The following is a 20,507-nucleotide window of genomic DNA, read 5'->3' as shown; positions in this document are numbered from 1 at the left end:
AAAGGGTTTTTTTTTTCTCTCTCTGAAAATATTTAACTTTCCTAATACTTTGCAGATAATTATGTATATATGGGGAAAATCTGGGAAAACAAATCAGACAAGAAATGGGTTCTTAAAGAAGGTTTTTGCTATATAATACTTTTCTTATGATGGCTTAAAAAAAGAGCTTCATGATTACAAACACTTGTCCTATATAGGGATATATCTTTAGCCTGTATTTAAATGTACCTTAGTATAGATTCTTCCTTAAAAATAGTGCATGATGTAAGCACCTTCATCTGGCTTTATTTAACATGGAAAACTATCTGATTAAATTGGACCTAACAAACAAGCCTTGATTTATGTATTTCTTAGGCACCTAGATTTCCTATTAAAAGGCATAGGAGTTCTGGGTGTGTCAGGAAAGCAGGATCAAGCCAGAAAGGGTAGCCAAAGAGATGAAAATGTGGGGCCAAACCGCAGTTGGTAAAAATCAGTGTAGCTCCATTGAAGTCAATTATTTGCAGCAGCTGAGGTTCTGGCCTATTTCATGTTACTCTAAACCGGAGCATTCGAACACAGTTATTTTGTTGTATTAGGCAGAGCAGATTCCAGGGGCAACAAAATATTGGTTGCACATGCTGCCATTTATTTACCTTATATTTACAGATATTGTGCTCAGCCTTATGAGCACTCAGACTTACTCTGGGGTCTGTGGTGTAGAAGGATTTTTTTAACTCACCTATGGAATATTATATCAGACTCTGCATCTGCTGTGAGTAATTGATTTGGCAGAGAAGCTAAGCTGAAAATTTCCTTTCATCTTTTATTTCTTTACTTCTCAGTTTTCCCTCTTTTTTTGCTTTCCCTACAATGCCTCTTTTCTCTTTCCTTCTGTTTTTTATCATGTTGATGGTTCCAGATATCCTTGCTTATGCTGTCAATCACATGCCATCCTGTTCAAGAGTGTATGCCCCATGAAAATCACTTGGGATAGATTATTTTTATCCATCCTTTCAAAGGAAATTCAATTTAACAGTCATTTTGAATAGCCTAAAACGCTAACTTATTTGGCATCTTTATTTTAAATGAAAGCACCGGATTCTCTTCCTGTCAAAACACTGGATTTCTCCATAGGAAGAATTCTACCAGTGCTTGGTTGGTAATAAGCATGTAGTGAGTGGTACACCTTAATAAATCAAGACTTCAAGAGGTCGATCTGTCTGTGTTTGATCAGAAAAGTGCTGTACTTATTTGAACCATGTGTACCTTCTAAAACACAGAGATTTATAAATCTTCTCTTTCAACTGTTAAACTGTTAAGAAATTAAATATAATTTAAGACATTTTAACTTATTTTTAGTAGATTCGCTCAGTAGAAACAGTGCCATATAATATTTATAAATAAAAACATTGGCTTTGCTTTGATAGGACAGTTAGATAATGTTCTCCAGGACTATTTCAGGTTGTACTCCACCAGGGTGTAACAATAAAATACGAATATTTTCACTTTTATGTTTGAATTGAAACTCTTTTTAGGAATAACCATGGAGGAACTAATGGTATGAAACTCCCTATTTTGCACTTTTTGCTCTGGAAAAATCCTACTATTACTACTACTAATAAATAAATAAATACCTAGATCTTATATATTATATATCATCCATACATCTGAAAGTGCTTTACAAAAGAAGTAAGTATCATTAAATACTGAAGTCAGTGTGGAATTGTCCTGAGTAAGGAGAAAGGAGGTGAGGGAGGGACTGTTTGCCCTTGGCCACTGTTTGAGAGGGCACTCAAATCAAGCTTTAACCTGGCACGCGGGGTCACAGTGCCACTCAGGTTTGGTTTGGTTTGGTGGCCCCTCCTCCATGACTGAGTGGTGACCAGGCCAAACCTGAGTGGTACTGCAACCCCACACACCAGGTAGCATTGCTCGGAGCAGGGCCCAGTGCCATGGGATAGCAGATTAACTACTTCTGTGGGGTGGGTGAAGTACAGGCTCACTCACCAAACTCATCTGCCCAGCCTCCCCTTGGCGGGATTCCTTTTGGAAGGGTGGGGAGTGATCTCAATTTCAGATTTTTCCCCAGGCCCCCAAAAAACCCTGCAGCCCTGCTTAATAGGAGACCATCTTCAAAATTCTCAATCTCATGTGAGTATACCATGCCCAGGCCAGCAGTCCCATTGAAGTTAAGGATTGCTCACATAAGAACTGCTGGAGCCGGGACCAAGATCCAGATACCATGGACCAGGATCTCTGCTGGTGTAGGGTAAATGTCTGTATGCAGATTTACACCAGTTAAGAATCTGGTCCACATTCTCCTGCAATACTCTTATATTTCATTCCACGGTTATTGATGACAAACACTGAGGGATGTTGGTGCATGTTTTGTGGGAAGAGGCACATTTTGCAGCTCAACAAAATCTTTGGAGCCTTGGATGATCAGTGCAGATGTTGTGGTTATGGAGCCTTGGTTTTATCGCTTGCCAGCATTTACTGTCCAGCACTGAAATGAGTCCAAAAACGGAGAAAGATGTTGTGGGCTAACAATCTGTTACTGCACAGGAAACAGCCAGCTAATTGGAAATAAGCGTGGAATCGCTGCAGGAAGCTTGATTTGAAAACTCCAACAACAAACAAGTAAAGCTGGCTGGGCAACCCGATGCTGGCTGTGAATGCCAATTCATTACAAGCATGTTCTGGGGAAAAAATTGCACTTTAAAAACACAGGAGTCACAGGAAAAAAATAAGATGCTATTACTATTCTTATTTATAGTTGGTCTGATTCCTCTCCCCTCTGCATTGATTCATGGGTCAATTCCAAAACCCGCTGAAGTCAATGGAAAGACTCCCCTTGGGCTTTGGATCAAGCCCTAAGGGAGAAGTTAATTGCAAGTTACAGTGGTTTAATACCAATAAAAGCAAGGTCAGAAACAGCATCCAAAAGCCTGCTAGGCACTTCTCTGGCATGTAGGAAGACAGGCGGATGCCCCAAAGAGATCACAGTCTACAAACAAGGAATGCCTGAGTCACAGTGCAGCAGCATTTGAGGCGATTGCACAACGGGTGCACACAGCTTTGTGGCATAGAGGCCAGCAGTGCGGGGACTCTGCACACTGGTGAGCAGGGAGCGTGTGGGGCAGCTGAGCGCGTGCGATGAGAGGTGCAATAGCAGCTGCAGCGAGATTTATCTCCTTCTTTGCAGCCTGGGGATGAGGATTCCTGGATAGTTCAAAAGTATCCAGCCTAGATCCTCAGGCTGGCTGCTGAGCAGAGGATTTTAGCTCAACCACAAATAAGCAATGAACTCTGGACCAGGGGGTCTCAACCTTTTTCTTTCTGAGCCCCCCCCCCAACATACTATTAAAACTCCACGGCCCACCTGTGCCACAATAACTGCTTCTCTGCATATAAAAGCCAGAGCCGGCATTAGGGGGTAGCAAGCAGGGCAATTTCCCAGGGCCCCGCAAAGGTAAGTTGCTTAGGTTTTGGCTTCAGCCCTGGGTGGTGGGTCTCAGGGCTCTGGGTTTCAGCCCCATGTGGTGGGGCTTCAACTTTCTGCTCTGGGCCCCAGCAAATCTAATGCCAGCCCTGCTTGGCGGACCTCCAGAAACCTGCTCGTGGCCCCCCCAAGGGGGCCCCCGACCCCTGGTTGAGAATAGGGTGACCAGGTGTCCAGTTTTCGACCAGAACACCTCGTTAAAAAGGGATCCTGGAGGCTCCGGTCAGCACCACTGACCAGGCGATTGACTGTGTGGTTGGCAGCGGTGTGCAGGCTCCCAGGAAGCAGCTGGCATGTCTCCCCTCTGGCTCCTACACGTAGGAGCAGAAGAGGGCTCCGCACGCTGCCCCCACCCTAAGCGCTGCCCCCGCAGCTTCCATTGGCCGGGAACCACTGCCAAGGGGAGCTGCAGGTGCGGCGTCTGCAGACGGGGCAGCACACAGAGCCTCCTGGCTGCACCTCCGCATAGGAGCTGCACAGGGAACATGTTGCTGCTTCCAGGAGCTGCTTGAGGTAAGCGCCGCCCAGAGCCTGCACCCATGAGACCCTCCTCCAGTGCCCAAACGCCCTGCTCCAGCCCCCCAAGCCACTGCTCCAGCCCTGATCCCCCTCCCACCCTCCAAACCTCTCAGTCCCAGCCCGGAGCCCTGCCCTGCACCCCAAATCCCTCATCCCTGGTCCCACCCCAGAGCCCACACCTGCAGCCAGAGCCCTCACCCCCTCTCACATCCCAACCCACTGCCTCAGCCTGGAGCCCCCTCCCACACTCTGAACTCCTAATTTCTGGCCCCACCCCAGAGCCCGCATCCCCAGCCGGAGCCCTCACCCTCACTCCCCCATGTACCCCAGCTCCCTGAGCCAGCCTGGTGAAAATGAGCCAGTGAGTGAGGGTGGGGGGAGCAACCAGCAAAGGAAGTGGGGAATGGAGTGAGTGAGGGCAGGGCCTCAGAGAAGGAGCAGGGCATTGGCGGGGCCTCAGAGGAGGGGTGGGGCAACAGTGTTCAGTTTTATGTGAGTAGAAAGTTGGCAACCCTACTTGAGAACCACTGCTCTGTACAATGAAATATAAAGCTATAGGGAAAGCTTAAGAGCTGGTGAGCTCAATGGACTTGTACATTTGCACTAGCTAAGGATTTGGCCCTATGCCCAACCAGTTGCATATATAATGGTGGTTTATCTTGTTACTATATACACGGTTGTCATTTCTCTTAAATTACCAAGATCGGGGGGTAAGCGGAGGGGAAATTCTAGCCCCACTGAAACCAACGGCAAAACTCTTAATTCTGTGGGCCACAATTTCCCCCATGATGACTATATTTTTGTTTCATATTACATCTTTTCACCAGCTGTATCTATCCACCTACTCAGTTACCCAATTTCCAAATTTTTGTTCTTTCACAAACCTTTCACTGACAGTATCAAATTGGAACAATGTGATTTGCATGTTGTACGAATAGTCTGACATAACATACCTTCGTGCCTTGTTTTCCTTATTTTTTGTTAAGATCACAGTGTGGCTCTAGCCCCATTTACACCAGTTCTGCACCAGTGTAACTCAGTTTACTTCAGTGTAATTACTCCTGATTTGCACCAGAACCAAGGCGATCAGAATCAGACCAATGCCTTCCATTAAGTGCATTGAAAGAGAGCATATTTGATCTTTTTTCCAGCATACTGTTCTATCATTCTAAAACATCAGTATGGTCACACAAGACAAACTAACTTTAATCATTAATAAAGTGAGGAGGAACATGGGTGCATGTCAAAAATTTATCCCAAATGTGTTATACTGTCACTTGTTTAAAACATGCATTACTTCAGTGTCATTATAATCCATTGAAAAATCAGATACTGAAAATGCTTTCCACTAGTTTGAAAAGAACCCCTCACCCCCTTTTTAAAATTAAGTTTCCATCATTACAGTGAGTTGATGTTTCGTAGCAAAATATCAACACTGAATTTCTCTTCAAAAAGAATGAAATAAAATTGACGACTAGAGAATATTTTATTGGACTGGCATATATTCATTTGATTAAATTTTAAAATCTCTATGTTTACAGCCCGTTTAACGGTTTTATATTGTTATTTTTAATGGGAGCTATAGCTTCACTATGGAAAGCTATGAAGGGGAACTTTACTCCAGAATTCTGCATGAGCGTACACTTTGGTTTCTATAGGAGTGGATGTAGTATCCATACTATATATCTCGGCAGGTTTATAATGTTTTATATTTCCATTGCATAAGACATAAAAGTAGATCAGTTACAGTGCCATCTGCTGAATATGAACTACAATCACTAAGAAAGATAAACTAAATAGAAGACAGAGAAAAAAGTGAAAGATTAATTTTAAGCACGAACAGCTACTTAATGAGATCAGAGCACAATCTAACAAGCTTAACTATGTAAATGCATCTCATGTTTTTAAAAGTTTGATTTCTATTTCTATTGAATATTTGCAACCAAACCAAATTAGGAAGGGGAAAAACCCAAACTGTACCCAGCAATCTGTTACATGAATAGGATCACACCAGTAATAATCTTGTCCAATATTGTAAAAAGATAAGGAGAAAGTTCTGTGCTCCGTAAAGCACTTAGACCATCTAAAAGTACAATAATCACCTTATTTAATTTCAGAGATTTTTATGAAATGTGGTTTGTACAGATAAGGGAAGGTCTGTATTTGCAGTTGTGTTTGTGGGATTTATTTTTCCCTCTGATGTTTGCTGTACTCTGACTGCAGGCTTCATGTTCACATCCACAAATTCCAAAGAAGTATCTAGAAGAAAGTTGATTCCTCCCTGGGAAGAATCATCCATGGACATCAATGATCTATCCCTTTTGACTAAGACAAATGTATTCTCCAAATGGAGCTTCTTAGCCAGGATCATCTGCTGTTAAAAAGAAGAGACTGAGTCATGGGCCTCCTTTTAGTCTACATTAGGACTGTAGGTTTACAAGTATCTGATGAGGCAACCAATGTAGTACCTTTTTCTGCTAGGACATTTGAATGTTGTAGCACTGTGATAACCGGGAAGAGTGACAAATTGTGAATGTCCACTACTGACTCAAGTCCCTTAGTTTGTTACTGTCCTTAGCTGTATTGGTCATAACAGATCTAGGGGAAATCCTAGCTCCATGGAAATCATAGGCAAAAAACACACTGACTTCAGTGGGGCCAGGCTTTCACACACATGCACACCCACACCCCCCCGTGTTTATAAAAGGTAGCTGAAAGGTGAAATATCTTCCCCATTGTGCATATTAGCTGATTATTAATTCCTGATTAGCATTCATAAATAGGAAGAGTTAAATCCTTGATGCTATGCAAGTGAGCTTATCCCAGTTATGGAGTATAACTGAAGAGGATGTTTCTTGCAGCTATTAGGATATTGCTTTCTGTTTATTGCTCTATCCAATTTCTGAGGAGTCTGCCTGACTGCCATATTGTGGGTTAAAGTGGCTGCATACTGTATCAGAGTTCCACACTGCACTCTCTCACAATGACTTTTACTTCTATTTTGCACATTAACTGAAAATTTAAGTATTGCAGACTAAAAAGTATACAGATTATTTTTGTGTATGGAAAAACGCGTGGTAACTTTCAGCATTACCATTATCTGCGACTTCATAAGTTATCTCTTTTTTTGGTGTGATTCATTCTGATTCAACTCTGGTTGAGGTGAAAGCGTAGAGGTTAGTGGGTAAGAAATGAAGGATCTTTTCCCCATTTGATATGCTATTTAGGCAACAGTACAGCTATTCCGAGCCCAATAAATATAATTGAGATGCAGCTTCAAGTGTTCATCTGCAGTGTTTAAAAGCAGGATTGCTTTGAAGATTATGGGTAGGTCAGGGAGGCAGAATGACATTACTAATGTACTAGCTCATGTTCAGTGGCCAAGATTCCTTGTTTCCCAGGGAGAAAGAACTGTGCCTCCTGTTATCAATTTTATATGGAATATTGCCAGTTAAGGGTCCCAACCTTGTCAGACTGATCCAAGCACTTGTAAGATGATATTTTTATTTTGGTGATGGATTACTAGTTGTGGTTCCTGTGTATAATCATCTGCTCTAAAGTACTGATGGGTTGAGGATGAAGGCTGATTTTACTGTTACCATCCAATCAGAAAGAATGGCATGTCCAGAGAAACTAACTGACTTTTATAGACTTGAGGATTGGCTGAACTTTTTTCTTAAAACCACTAGTAGGTGGTTGTCCTCAAATTTGAAGGTTGTCTAATGAGTCTTATCCAGAAGGACTTTTTGATTCATCCGGTAATCATTTGTGTTACAAGTCTCTCAGGATCTTTCTCTATCTCTCTGTCTTGGTTTCTCTCCTTTTCATACATCTCGTTTTGGCAAGAGGAGTGAGCAAATTTTGGAATTCACCTGTAGCAAAAATCTGAATTAATTCATACTCCTTTGTGTTTTGCCAGGTTCTTGCCAAAGCTGGCTAGCTGTAATATTTGTAATCCACAGCTAAACTGATAGTTAAAGAAATAAAATGTCATTCAGATTGTCTGCTCACATTACATGGACATCATAGATTACATTAGAGAATCTATTACATTATTGTTTGAGACACATGGCAACCCTAAGTGCTGCCTCTTGTTATGAAGCAGGCCTGAGAGGTTCACCTTGCATACTCAGCTTGTTCAGCATGTCAGAATCATTTGTCAACGTCCCACATCTGGAAAGCATCTTCACTGGAAGAATGTGCGGCAGAATTAAGTAATGTGGGAGGTAAGATTGTATTTCTGCAAAAAATGTAAAGAGGGAACCGAAGATTTTTTTGAGAAGGCAAAAGAGGTGAGCGATAGACTTGTGTGGTTGTGATGTAATGCTACACAAAGCCGTGTGCTTCTGTAACTTTGTCACCCTCCTTAACAAAGTACAAACTGGAACAAGGAACAATCAGTATTTATGGTTAACAACAGAAGCCTATTTAGAGGTCTGCACCAGGGGATTGGGTTTTGAGGGTTGGGTATCAGGGTAAATGATTAGTCTAGGGGGCAGCATGCTTTGGCTATGCACTCAAAAATCACCACCTTTAAGAAGCTTTTTGTATTTAGAACACCAAGCATATTTTGCTGAAAGAAAAAAAAAGTGTTTTAATTTAAAAACTGGAGATGTCAAAATCAAACAGTTCCCAAGTTCATTCTTCTAGTAGGAGAAATATTTGCTCTAGCACAATCCTTGGAAGTTTGGAAGGATAGACACTATTTGGGAAATGAGCATTAAAACAGAGCAGAAATTAGCCATAGTGAATACAGCCTGGTATGGCTCTGCAAATAGCCAACAGTGTCCTGTCCACGAAAGAAGAGAGCTGCTGGAGGCCCAGCACATCTCATCGTTTATCATTATCCTCACATAGAAGGGAGAATAATCGGAATCAGTTCATAAAAAGTGTGTTTGTTATAAGAAAGAACTTGGCAAGTGAGATTGCCTTGACTATCTGCCAATTTGTGTCTGGAAGGCAGAGGACAGACCTGCAGAATTGAATGGGCATGGAAAACAGTGAGCACGGAACTGGCAAGCTTTGTTCAATTTCAGATACTGTAGTTCTTTTATGAAATATAGTCTACGAGCCCATAGTTGCTCTAAGCCTTTTGTTGGTAAGTGAACTGACAGAGTCAATTTAGGAATGTGTAAATATTGAAATAACCATTTCTTTGTGTGCCCAGAGGAAGCAGAGAAATATTGTTCCTGCAGTAATGATGCTTTGCATTTATATGATACTTTTTATCTAAAGATTTCAATGAGCTAATTACACTCCTTGAAATAACTAAGTTGCATTCTACTAATCTTACAGATAGTTAAACTGAGACACATTGAGGTTGTGACTTGCCTAAGGATGGGAATGGAAGCTAACTGGCTTTATTTCCAGTCCTCTGTGCTAAACACTAAACGATACAGCCTCCTGAAATAGTCCTTCCTCTCCAAATGGAGTATCTTTTAAATGTCTATAGATCCATGTGAGGAGTAGGTTCATGGAAAAAAACCTTTTAGCTCTGGCATCTACACTGGCTTATCAAGGGGGGAAGCTCCTCTTTAGCTCACATGGTACGTAGTAGCTTCTCCATATACAACACAAGGAGCCTGATTGAATTTTCATATAGAGCAGGTCCAGCCACTAAATGGGAAGCTCTGCTAATTGACTAAGTGTTACCTAGTGTTGAGCCACCAGTCTATGGTCCATCTACATTACAAGGTTATGGATGAAATTTTTGCCATCATTTACACGCATGCAGTCCCTATTGACTTCACACTGGTTTCCTCTAGCTTGTTTCACAAAGTTTTTGCACTCTCACCTTTTGCTTTTTGGAGTCCATTATTGTTTTATGGCTGTTTTAATCAGTGAGAATGGGACCTGGAGGAGCATATGTGTCTTCTGGATGTCCACTATAAACACATTTAGACACAGGGGACAAATTTTCCTAGTGCTGTTCAAGTCAATAAAGTTACACCAGGGATGAATTTGGCCCATGGCTACCAATTTTTAAATATGGATGTCTATAGGACATATAGAACAAACCTCTCGTAATTAGACGTCCAGATTAGTTGTATAGGAGGTGCATATATTTCCCTCTTCCCCAGCCTGATCTTGAAAGATGCTAAACTCTCTCAACATCTCAATGGGAGATGAGGATGCACCTGGCATGACTGAGTTTTATGTACCAGTCTGTCGATTTAAATGCCCAAATGTAGATAGCTCATCCTATTTTGGCGCTCACATTTGAAAACCAGTCCACTCTGATTTCTTGTGCAGACCTAACCAAGAGGCATATCTGTCAAGTGAAATAATGTCTCTGTTATGAGAATTTTGCTCCCAGGACAAGGTGCAGGTAAACCAGGAGAGTGTTACAAAGATATCTCTGGATCTTCTTCTGACCAGTGTATAACCAGAACATTAAAATTCCATTTCTCTCACCCCAAGGCTGAGTCAAAAAAAGAATATATAGGGTTTTTATCACTGAAAAGGAAAAGCAGGAAGTGGTTGTTTGAGACAAAAATTGTATTTGCAGTTCTGGTTTGATCCCGTTTCTTATATAAATACAGACTTATATATGGATTGAATGTTTCTGAAAGATTTCATTTGGAGAGAGAAATTTTCTGTCCACCTTTAGAGAGCAGATCAGGTACAATGCAGCACAGGGTTTCCGACATTTCACCACCAAAATATCCCACTTCTAATCGTAATATAACACTAGCCGTGATAAAAAGGCTCTTCTACACAGGGACATTCAGGAAAGTTACAACGAATTAACTAAAGATGTTAAGTTAATGCACCTAAGTTAAAGTATGTTCACCCCCATGTGGATGCTCTCATTCAGAAGTAATGTGGCTTTTGTTTACTGTAGCTTAATTCTCCACATGAGACTGTCCAACATCAGTATTTTAGTTCCTTTTTTCAGGCTTGAGTTTTACTTCTTCAGAATAAACCAATTCAGCACAATTTTCACCTATAAACAGGTCCCTTTCCCCAACAAGAGCCTGATCTGCTCTCTAAAGGTGTCAATTCCAAGGCCCTCTTTCTAGGCATTAAAACAGGTCTCTCTGCTCCCTTTTGCTGAGCCTTTCCTCAAGCAGTCTGGCTTTCAGCCTTCCTGGTGTGCTCCTTGCAGGATTACACTCCCCAGGCCATCTACCTGGGATCTAAGGAGGGCCTCTCTGCTCCCTTCTCTCCCTGAATTCAGGCTGCTCTTTAACCCAGCAGACCTGGTACTGAAGGTACGTCTATACTGAAAGAACAGGCAAACAAAAAGCCCTGCAGCAGAAAGTCTCAGAGCCTGAGTCAACTGACTCAGGTTCATGCTATGGGGCTAAAAATAGCCGTGCAGATGTTCCTGCTTGGGCTGGAACCTGGGATCTGAAACCCTCTCCCTTCACTGGGTTTCAGAGCCCTGGTTGTAGCCCAAGTGGGAATGTCTACCCTGCTATTTTTAACCTCATAGCCTGTGACCCTTGAGCCTCGAGTCAGTTGACCTGGGCTCTGGGACTCATGGCCATGGGTGGGTTTTTTGATATTTTTATTTTGTGCAATTTATACGTACCGTGAATCACCAATCTTCTATCATCTGACCCCAGGACTTATTCCCTTCAGCAGGAGAGAGGGAGCATGAGCCTGGGAGAGGGAGTAGGTTAGCCCCAGCCCTCCTGAAAGGTCAACTCACCATGTGGCAGCTACCCAAAATCCATAGTTGCCTTTGAAATTGTGGACATATAGGGTACAGGATGTCTGCTACTCTCATTGATTTCAGTGGCAACATTTACATTGAATTCAATGGGAGCTGAGTTGGGCCTTCAGTAGAAAAAAAAACATGAAAGGGATGAAAGGAAGCAATGTTATTGTGAACTGACTAAGAATATACTTACTTATCATTGGGGGCTTAACAGACATGCAGCTTGGTGGGGGGAAGTGAAGGCTGGGATAATTTATCCACCAGAGTCTGAATTTCTGGCAAATGACTTTCTATTGATTCATCCCCCTTTTCTCATTTGCAGTTAATGTTTTAAAGAGTTAATTCCCTTTTCTAAAATGCTAAAGAGGAAACATTTTGTTTTTCTGTCACATGGTAGATTGAGCACAAAGATTACAATGTACAAATCCACTTCCAGATCTCCAGGACATTTGGACAGTTTTGAAAATAGTTCCCAAGTGTTCTGTGTCTCTTTCTTACTAGGCGTTTTTAAGATTCAGAATATCTTAATGTCCCCAAAACCTTTTACCTCTTTCCCTGGAAAAACATGAAAACGAAGTCGTGAAACTAAGTTGTTGGGTATTGATCATGCCAACTGGTTGTATTTCAGAGCTCTGGGATTTAAACAGGACATCAGTCTTTCATAGCCCATCTGGATACCTTGGTCTTCACACAATGCTGCTGGATGAATATCAAGAGCGACTGTTTGTGGGAGGAAGGGATCTTGTGTATTCTCTCAGCTTGGACCGAGTCAGCGAGAACTACAGAGAGGTGCGGAAACATAAAATAGTGCATGGCATGTGATTCTGCATGAGAATAACTTCCCAGGGCTGGGGGACTTGGATGGCTCAGGTGACTGGAAATGGGATAGTGGATGTTTTCACATTTAAAGGGACACCAAGTTAAAATTGAAATTTCTCTTATTTGTTTTTAAACTAAATTAATACCCACGATCACTTGACCTGCAAGAGATTGGTGGAAATAAATATTTCTCACACTATTTCAGCTTGTTTATTTTGTGCATTCGACAGCATTTTGTTTACAGTTGAGTTAACTGTTTCCCTCATGTAGTCTTTCCCACAGCAATGGGGGGAAGGGAAAGCATTTCAAAAACCACAGAAATACACAAATTGGAAGGGGCCTAGATTTCAAGTTGACTGTGTCCCTTTAAGTCACTGGCTCAAAGCCAATCCAGGTGAGCAGTGGCTGAAAGTTAGTATCATTTGTAGCCTGTTCAGTGGTTTATGGGAGAAGACTTGGTGGTTTCTGCTGGAAAGGTTTGCACGTTACAAAAACATTGCTTATAGTCTAAGTGGCAGTCTAAGTGGAGAGGCCTCCAATGAATGGGGATGGAGACTGAACTCCTTTCTGTCCGCTGAGGCTCAGATTGGAAGCACATTGACAGAGCAGTGTAAGGACAGGTCCACAGTCCACACTGCACTTGGCTGCTCTGTGGATAAAGGATTTTAAAATCTGGCCCCTTTCAACAGCATCAAATTCACTTCAAAATAAATAAATACAACACCATTAGAAAAATATCTTTAACTGATTTCCATTGTGTACCAACCCTTAGACAATGAGCAGCTGATGCAAATACTCAGGAGACAAGTGTATTAACTCGGCTATGTAGGAAATTAAATGCTAGGACTCCACAAAGCACAGTGATACACACAGGACCTTACTCTTCCACTGTAAGATGGGCGTTAACTGCCCTTGCATTTGGTAGAAATTGCTCATATCCTGTAATGAGAGTAGCGTCCAGGGATACTAAAACATTTAAGAAGTGTCTGTTTCTATAAAATAACCAATCTTTCAATTAAGAGTAAATCAGCATAAGAAACGATGACAGCATAGAACATTTTGTGCTTCTGTCCAACCATCTTAACCATCTTGTCCCATCTGGACACACTCTTCGGGCTCTCATTCCAGTGACATTAAAAGAAAGTTTAGCCATTTACTCTGAAACTCCACCCTTTGTCTGGAGGCCTGTGCACAGGGTATATCAGATTAGTGGCAATTTGTTTTTAATGATATGCGAAAAATCAGAACCGGGAATAAATGTTCAGCCTGACTGAACATATTTGGAAACATGACCTCACTGGGCTCGGCTCCTCAGAATTCAACTTTCATGAGCTCTTTGGCTTTTCCTGTCGGTTATCCTAGAGTGCATTGCAGATATTGTATAAGTAGGGGCATAGCGAGCAGATCGAGGGACGTCATCGTCCCCCTCGGTTCGACATTGGTGAGGCCTCATCTGGAGTACTGTGTCCAGTTTTGGGCCCCACACTACAAGAAGGATGTGGATAAATTGGAGAGAGTCCAGCGAAAGGCAACAAAAATGATTAGGGGTCTGGAACACATGACTTATGGGGAGAGGCTGAGGGAACTGGGATTGTTTAGTCTGCAGAAGAGAAGAATGAGGGGGGATTTGATAGCTGCTTTCAACTACCTGAGAGGTGGTTCCAGAGAGGATAGTTCTAGACTATTCTCAGTGGTAGAAGAGGACAGGACAAGGAGTAATGGTCTCAAGTTGCAGTGGGGGAGGTTTAGGTTGGATATTAGGAAAAACTTTTTCACTAGGAGGGTGGTGAAACACTGGAATGCGTTACCTAGGGAGGCGGTAGAATCTCCTTCCTTAGAAGTTTTTAAGGTCAGGCTTGACAAAGCCCTGGCTGGGATGATTTAATTGGGGATTGGTTCTGCTTTGAGCAGGGGGTTGGACTAGATGACCTCCTGATGTCCCTTCCAACCCTGATATTCTATGATTCTATGATATTCACTCCAAAGTCGAGAGGGCAGAGTAGAGAGACTTTGACTGCTGCTAGGTCCAACAATTTTATCAGCAAAGATGTAGGTGAAAGGAACTTCATCAGACTTTTTCACATTAGAAATTTAGAGTGAAGTTTGAGCGGTCCATGCATTTCTACCTAAGGACCTCATCAAGCTGTAATTAAGGCATATTAATTAGCCATTGAACTTTTCTTTCATGTTGCAAACACTCATTGAAGTAATCTAAGACATAGTTATAAACCAAAGAGAGTATAATTAGCATTCCAAACTGATACTATGAAGAGAAAAAAAAAAAAAAGAGGAAAGGCAAATTTATCTATTTCAGTCCTATCTCTTGTAACAGGGACAAGTTTCCAGAAGCAGCAGGGAAATGTTTTAAAGCTAGTGACTCTGGACCACATTTCATAAATCTCCTTTTGTCTTTGATATCCTTAAAAAACTGTGAAAGAATTTTGTTGTTGTGTTCCCCATGTAGTGTTATACCATGGAATATGAAGAGAGTTTTTATTACCTCTGGCCTTAAATCTACAGATCCATGAGACTTGTGGATTATCTAGAAAAACAAAACAAAACAAAACAAAACCCCTTTGCATCACAGATGTATCCCCTCTGTCAGAAAACAAGCCAAGAATTCCTTAGAATATTCAGCTATGATGAGTCCATAAGGAGCTCCTCTGAGAAAAGCAATAAAGTACTGGGTGGATGTAAAATAATTTTTTTGTTTATTGACTGCCAAAATAATCCAGCAAATCTAAAATAACTTAATTGGTGGAGAATTTGGGGTGTGCATTCTGTGGAGCCTACATTTTAAAGACATCTGTTCTGTTTCCCAGAGTTTGATTCCCTCACGCCACCAAATTTCAAATAAAAGCCTGCAGTGTAGCGTACATTTGTATCTGTAAGTGACCACGTATGAATGTATTTCTGTTTCTAACCACATTAAAAACATCTTCATTTATTGTCTTGGTTACCTTTTACATCATTTTAAGAATCAATACAATTAAAACCAACAACAAGCTGTCAGGAGGTCTCTTTAGGAGACCTTGGTTCAACTGCAGCAGGCTGTAGACTTCCCATGTGACCTTAGGCAAGTCATTTAATCTCTCTGTGCCTCAGTTCTCCATCTATGAAATGGGGATAATGATACTTCCTTTCTCTTACCTGTGACTGTCTTACCTATTTGGATTGTAAACTCACTGGACCAGGTGTTTCTCTTTTTATGGGTATGTACAACACCTAGCATAAAGAGGCCCTAGTTTCAGGAGTGAGTTCTACCAGGTAACACAGAGCTGTTTTTTGTCATTTATAAAAAAATGTTAAAATTGTTAGTGTATTCTACAGAAATAATTCTGAACACTACAGCTTCCAGTGGTGATACTCTAGTGTTCTGGACCTTGTCTGGAGAATGCCGTGGTATTCTGCAGAGGTTGGGGAGTGATGGGGGGGACAGGGGGAAGAGAAGCAGTGATCTGAGAAGTGGAAGGTGCATGTCAATAGGTTCACAGGACTAGTTCACAAAACCGTACAAATGTTCAGATGCTTCTCTATACCTTGTGAGGCCTCCCTCGTATGACCCTCACTGTCCCGGGATTTCTTATTCCCCTTGATACCACTTTTTGCATCCAGCTCTGCACATATTTGGGGTCTGAGACAAAGCCCACAAGGCCTATCATTTTCTAACAAATCTTAGGAGAGGAGGCCTGTGTGGTGTAATGTATTATTTGTATTACTGTGGTGGAGTTTCCATCTCTTGAAGTCTTCAAATCAAGGTTTAATGACTGGTTGCCTTTCTGGAAGGTATGTTTTAGACAAACACCAGTTATTGGGTTCAATACAGAGGTAACTGGGTGAAACTTAATTGGCTTGTGATATACAGGAGATCAGACTATATGATCTTCTGACCTTAAACTAAATGAATCTGTAGATCATAACACTTCCCCAAACTGACCTAGACTTTGGAAGAAGTGAGGGAGTTGTTCTGAGATACTAGGCATGGTTCCATCTCTGATTAAAATATTTCCTCTGCCTGAATTTGCTCAGAGTGGTTGCTTTATGTGGAGTTAAACCAGGTGTGAGTATAGCCTGGGTATCAGTGCAATCTTACCATTCCAAGTGCTTATTCCTTTGAAAAGTATATTTTTAAAGTAGCCTTTTCCTATCTTTTCATCTCACTATTAGCAGATAAAATAATAATCTGTGAGTGGAATACTGACAAACCTTAATGTCAACAGTCACTTCCCACTGTTTTTTTTAAAAATGTTACCTGTGAATTTCCAAGCAGAAATCTTATTTTCATTGATCTGAAAATGGTATCACCTGAAGTGGAGACATTTTTGTTTCCAGTTCTTAAAGTGCTAGGAAGTGAAATCATCAGGCTAGTCCACCCAGGTCATTGTTTCACATATTTTTCATCCATACAAAGTGGAATGAAACAAAATTCTATAGCATAGGTTAACTGAAAAGCCACTTGTGACATTTGGCCTTCCTTGCAATAATTGACACTAAGCGGCTGATCCTGCCTTCAGTGAGGTTAACAGCTAAATTCTCATTTACCTCAGTGGGAGCTGAATTCTATCCTAAGTGATGTTTAGAGCAGGAAACAAGTGATTTTCAAATTGGTGTTCAATGGAAAAGTGTTTAAAGTCTTTGGATATTAAGTGGGCACAGTTGTACTGAATTAGTACAAAATGCTTTGGTGCATGGATTTCCCTTCAAATCAGAGAACGTATATTGAGTTTCCTCCATTATCTGATGGAGAAGACCGCCAGCTGTAATGCAGGAGAAATTAAATGCCTCCTTATACACCTGTATAGTTAACTTGTATAGTCAGAAATCTTTTGTCAAAAATTGGAATATTTAGCTTAATAACTTCTGAAAATCGGACTATTACAAAACATTATAAAATATTACTGTATAGAGTGTAGCAACAAAAACTGTACATTGAAAGTGATGACTCTTCAACCCAATCCAAAGAGGAAAAGCTGGATTGGCTGTGAATTATACACTTTTATATCCCCACTTGAATGATCTTGTGTTATTTCAGATACATTGGCCCAGTACACCCCAGCAGGCAGAAGAATGCACAATTAAAGGAAGAGATGCTGTAAGTATAATTAATTGCAAATTAATTACCTTTTAGTTACAGATGGGGTTGAACCAGTAACTTGGATCAAAGCATCCTTTAATTTTCGAGTGTTCAAAATCCTGATCCAATTCTGAATGTTGCTGTGTAGATTTACAGCTCAGATCCATTGAAGTGAGCTGTAGCTCATGAAAGCTTATGCTCAAATAAATTTGTTAATCTCTAAGGTGCCACAAGTACTCCTTTTCTTTTTGCGGATACAGACTAACACGGCTGCTACTCTGAAACCTAGCATGACTATTGTTAGCACATTAAGTCACTGGTTTAATTGCTTTCAAGACTAAGCAGTAACTGAGCAGTGAACACACTGGCTGCTACCAGCACACATGGGTTTTCTTTGGAGGTTTCACACCTGGTAATGGACAGGCCTGGCACTGCTTAGTTCATGAGATGTAATAAGATTGGCATCAGAGTGAAAGCCATTTTCTAACGGACATTAATAGTTCTGTTTCTTCTTTTTCTCATGAAAGATCTCATTTAATAAGGAAGATTGAGGAAATCAGAACTTTCTTATCCCCACAAATCCATTTCAACCAAATCTCGCTATTTTCCCACCACAGCAATCCATTCCTTACTTTCTGACCCACATGCTGAAACTCTCATCTGATTCCTTATTAAGATCTATTTTAAATACTACAACCTCTTAACTTTAGGCCTCTCTGATACTAACTTAGCCATCGCCACCCCCTCCACAATGTGACTGCTAAAATTATCTCCCTCATCTCCTCTGTCATTCTGAACATATCACCTCTAGCCTTCCCTTCAAGTTCTGCACTGGCTTGAATAATGGCCTTGTCTCCTATCACATCTTCCCTCTTCATCCACTGTTGATTGCCAGTAATGCCAGTCTAGACACCCGATTAATTTTTCTTCTTCCATGCCTATCTCCCTGCCTTTGTCCATATTGCTATGTGCATGGAATATCATTGTATCTTGATTCACCACGCTGCAGCCTCTCTTGATTCTAATCTTTCCTAAAGACTACTTATTACAGCATACCCACAAGAAGCAAGTTAAATTAATAGTAATATATAAAATACACCGTAAGTTACATCCACCCCTGTGGTCTGCTATCCCCACACAAAGCCTGTGGGACTTTACTAGGGAGCAGTGCAAGGATGCCGGGGCTCACACCTATGCAGAGCTCCCATTTGGCATCAGAGACTGAAAATTCTTAGGGGCATAAATGATGTATATTTTTGTACAGCATCAAGTTCATTGTCAGAACCTAATGAATGCACTCGCCACTGAGGTAGCTAACACTGGACGAGAGGATTTCAAAAGGCCAGAGATACTTTTGAAGTGTGAAAATACAGCAAACAGTCAAGCGCAAACACAGCCACAACAAATATTGTCGGTGACACCTAGGAAGCTGTAAACATCAATGGTCAACACTAGCATGAAAAACATACTACTCATCCACCTGGGGGGCATGGGAGCACCAGTTTTGAGAAATTAACAACCAAGCTACCTCACTCCTTACACACCTGAAGCTGAAGTGAACCTTGCTGAAGTGGCTTAAATGTTCAGTAAACTTTTTTCAGCCCTCATTTCACTGAGGGTACCTGCAATAGCAGGAGACTGGACTTGATGACCCAGGATATCTCCTCCAGTTCTATATCCTATGTTCATTTGATTATGAGGAGATAGATAGATAGATAGATAGATAGATAGATAGATAGATAGATAGATAGATAGATAGATAGATAGATAGATAGATAGATAGATAGATAGATAGATGTCTGGGACTTTTCAACTTGGAAAAAAAGACGACTAAGGTCTATAAAGTCATGACTGGTGTGGAGAAAATAAATAAGGAAGTGTTATTTACTCCTTCTCATAACACAAAAACTAGGGGTCACCAAATGAAATTAATAGGCAACAGGTTTAAAACAAACAGAAGGAAGTATTTTTTCACACAACGCACAGTCAACTTGTGGAAATCCTTGCCAGAGGATGTTGTGAAGGCCAAGACTATAACATGGTTCAAAAAAGAACTAGATAAGTTCATGGAGAATAGGTCCATCAATGGCTATTAGCTAGAATGGGCAGGGATGGTGTCCCTAGCCTCTGTTTGCTGGAAGCTGGGAATGGGCGACAGGGGATGGATCTCTTGATGATTACCTGTTCTGTTCATTCTTTCTGGAGCACCTGGCATTGGCCACTGTCGGAGGATGGGATACTGGCCTGGATGGACCTTTAGTCTGATCCAGTGTGGCCATTCTTATTTTCATGTTTTTGTGCTTTTGAAATCAATCTGGAAGCAGAAGGGGAAGGGGAAAAACATGAGAAGGACCTTTCTTGTGGTGATTTCTTCCCAATAAGAAGCAGGATGTACCATGAAATCATAGGATAAGGCATATTGTCATAAGAACATAAGAATGGCCATACTGGGTCAGACCAAAGGTCCATACAGCCCAGGATCCTATCTGCCGACAGTGGCCAATACCAGGTGCCCCACAGGGAGTGAACTTAACAGGTAATGATCTAGTGATCTCTCTCCTGCCATCCATCTCCACCCTCTGACAAACAGAGGCTAAGGACACCATTCCTTACCCATCCTGGCTAATAACCATTAATGGACTTAACCTCCATGAATTTATCCAGTTCTCTTTTAAACCGTATAGTCCTAGCCTTCACAACCTCCTCAGGCAAGGAGTTCCACAGTTTGACTGTGCGCTGAGTGAAGAAGAACTTCCTTTTATTTGTTTTAAACCTGCTACCCATTAATTTCATTTGGTGTCCCCTAGTTCTTATATTATGGGAACAAGTAAATAACTTTTCCTTATTCACTTTCTCCACACCACTCATGATTTTATATACCTCGATCATATCCCCCCTTAGTCTCCTCTTTTCCAAGCTGAAAAGTCCTACCCTCTTTAATCTCT

At 41.3% G+C, this 20,507-nt stretch overlaps 1 protein-coding gene across 1 annotated transcript in view; it reads left to right on the top strand.

Annotated features, from left to right (window-relative positions):
- The window catches only part of SEMA3E (semaphorin 3E), a 221,889-nt gene that overhangs the window by 110,216 nt on the left and 91,166 nt on the right, over positions 1-20,507 (top strand). Inside the window, exons 2-3 of the mRNA XM_048836506.2 lie at positions 12,298-12,458; positions 17,521-17,580. Of these exons, the coding sequence (XP_048692463.1) occupies positions 12,298-12,458; positions 17,521-17,580 (221 nt within the window). The remainder of the gene's footprint in view (positions 1-12,297; positions 12,459-17,520; positions 17,581-20,507) is intronic.

The sequence above is a fragment of the Caretta caretta genome, chromosome 1, assembly GCF_965140235.1.
Source record: "Caretta caretta isolate rCarCar2 chromosome 1, rCarCar1.hap1, whole genome shotgun sequence".
Classification (NCBI taxonomy): domain Eukaryota; kingdom Metazoa; phylum Chordata; order Testudines; family Cheloniidae; genus Caretta; species Caretta caretta.
This window is presented reverse-complemented; position numbering and strand designations above follow the sequence as displayed.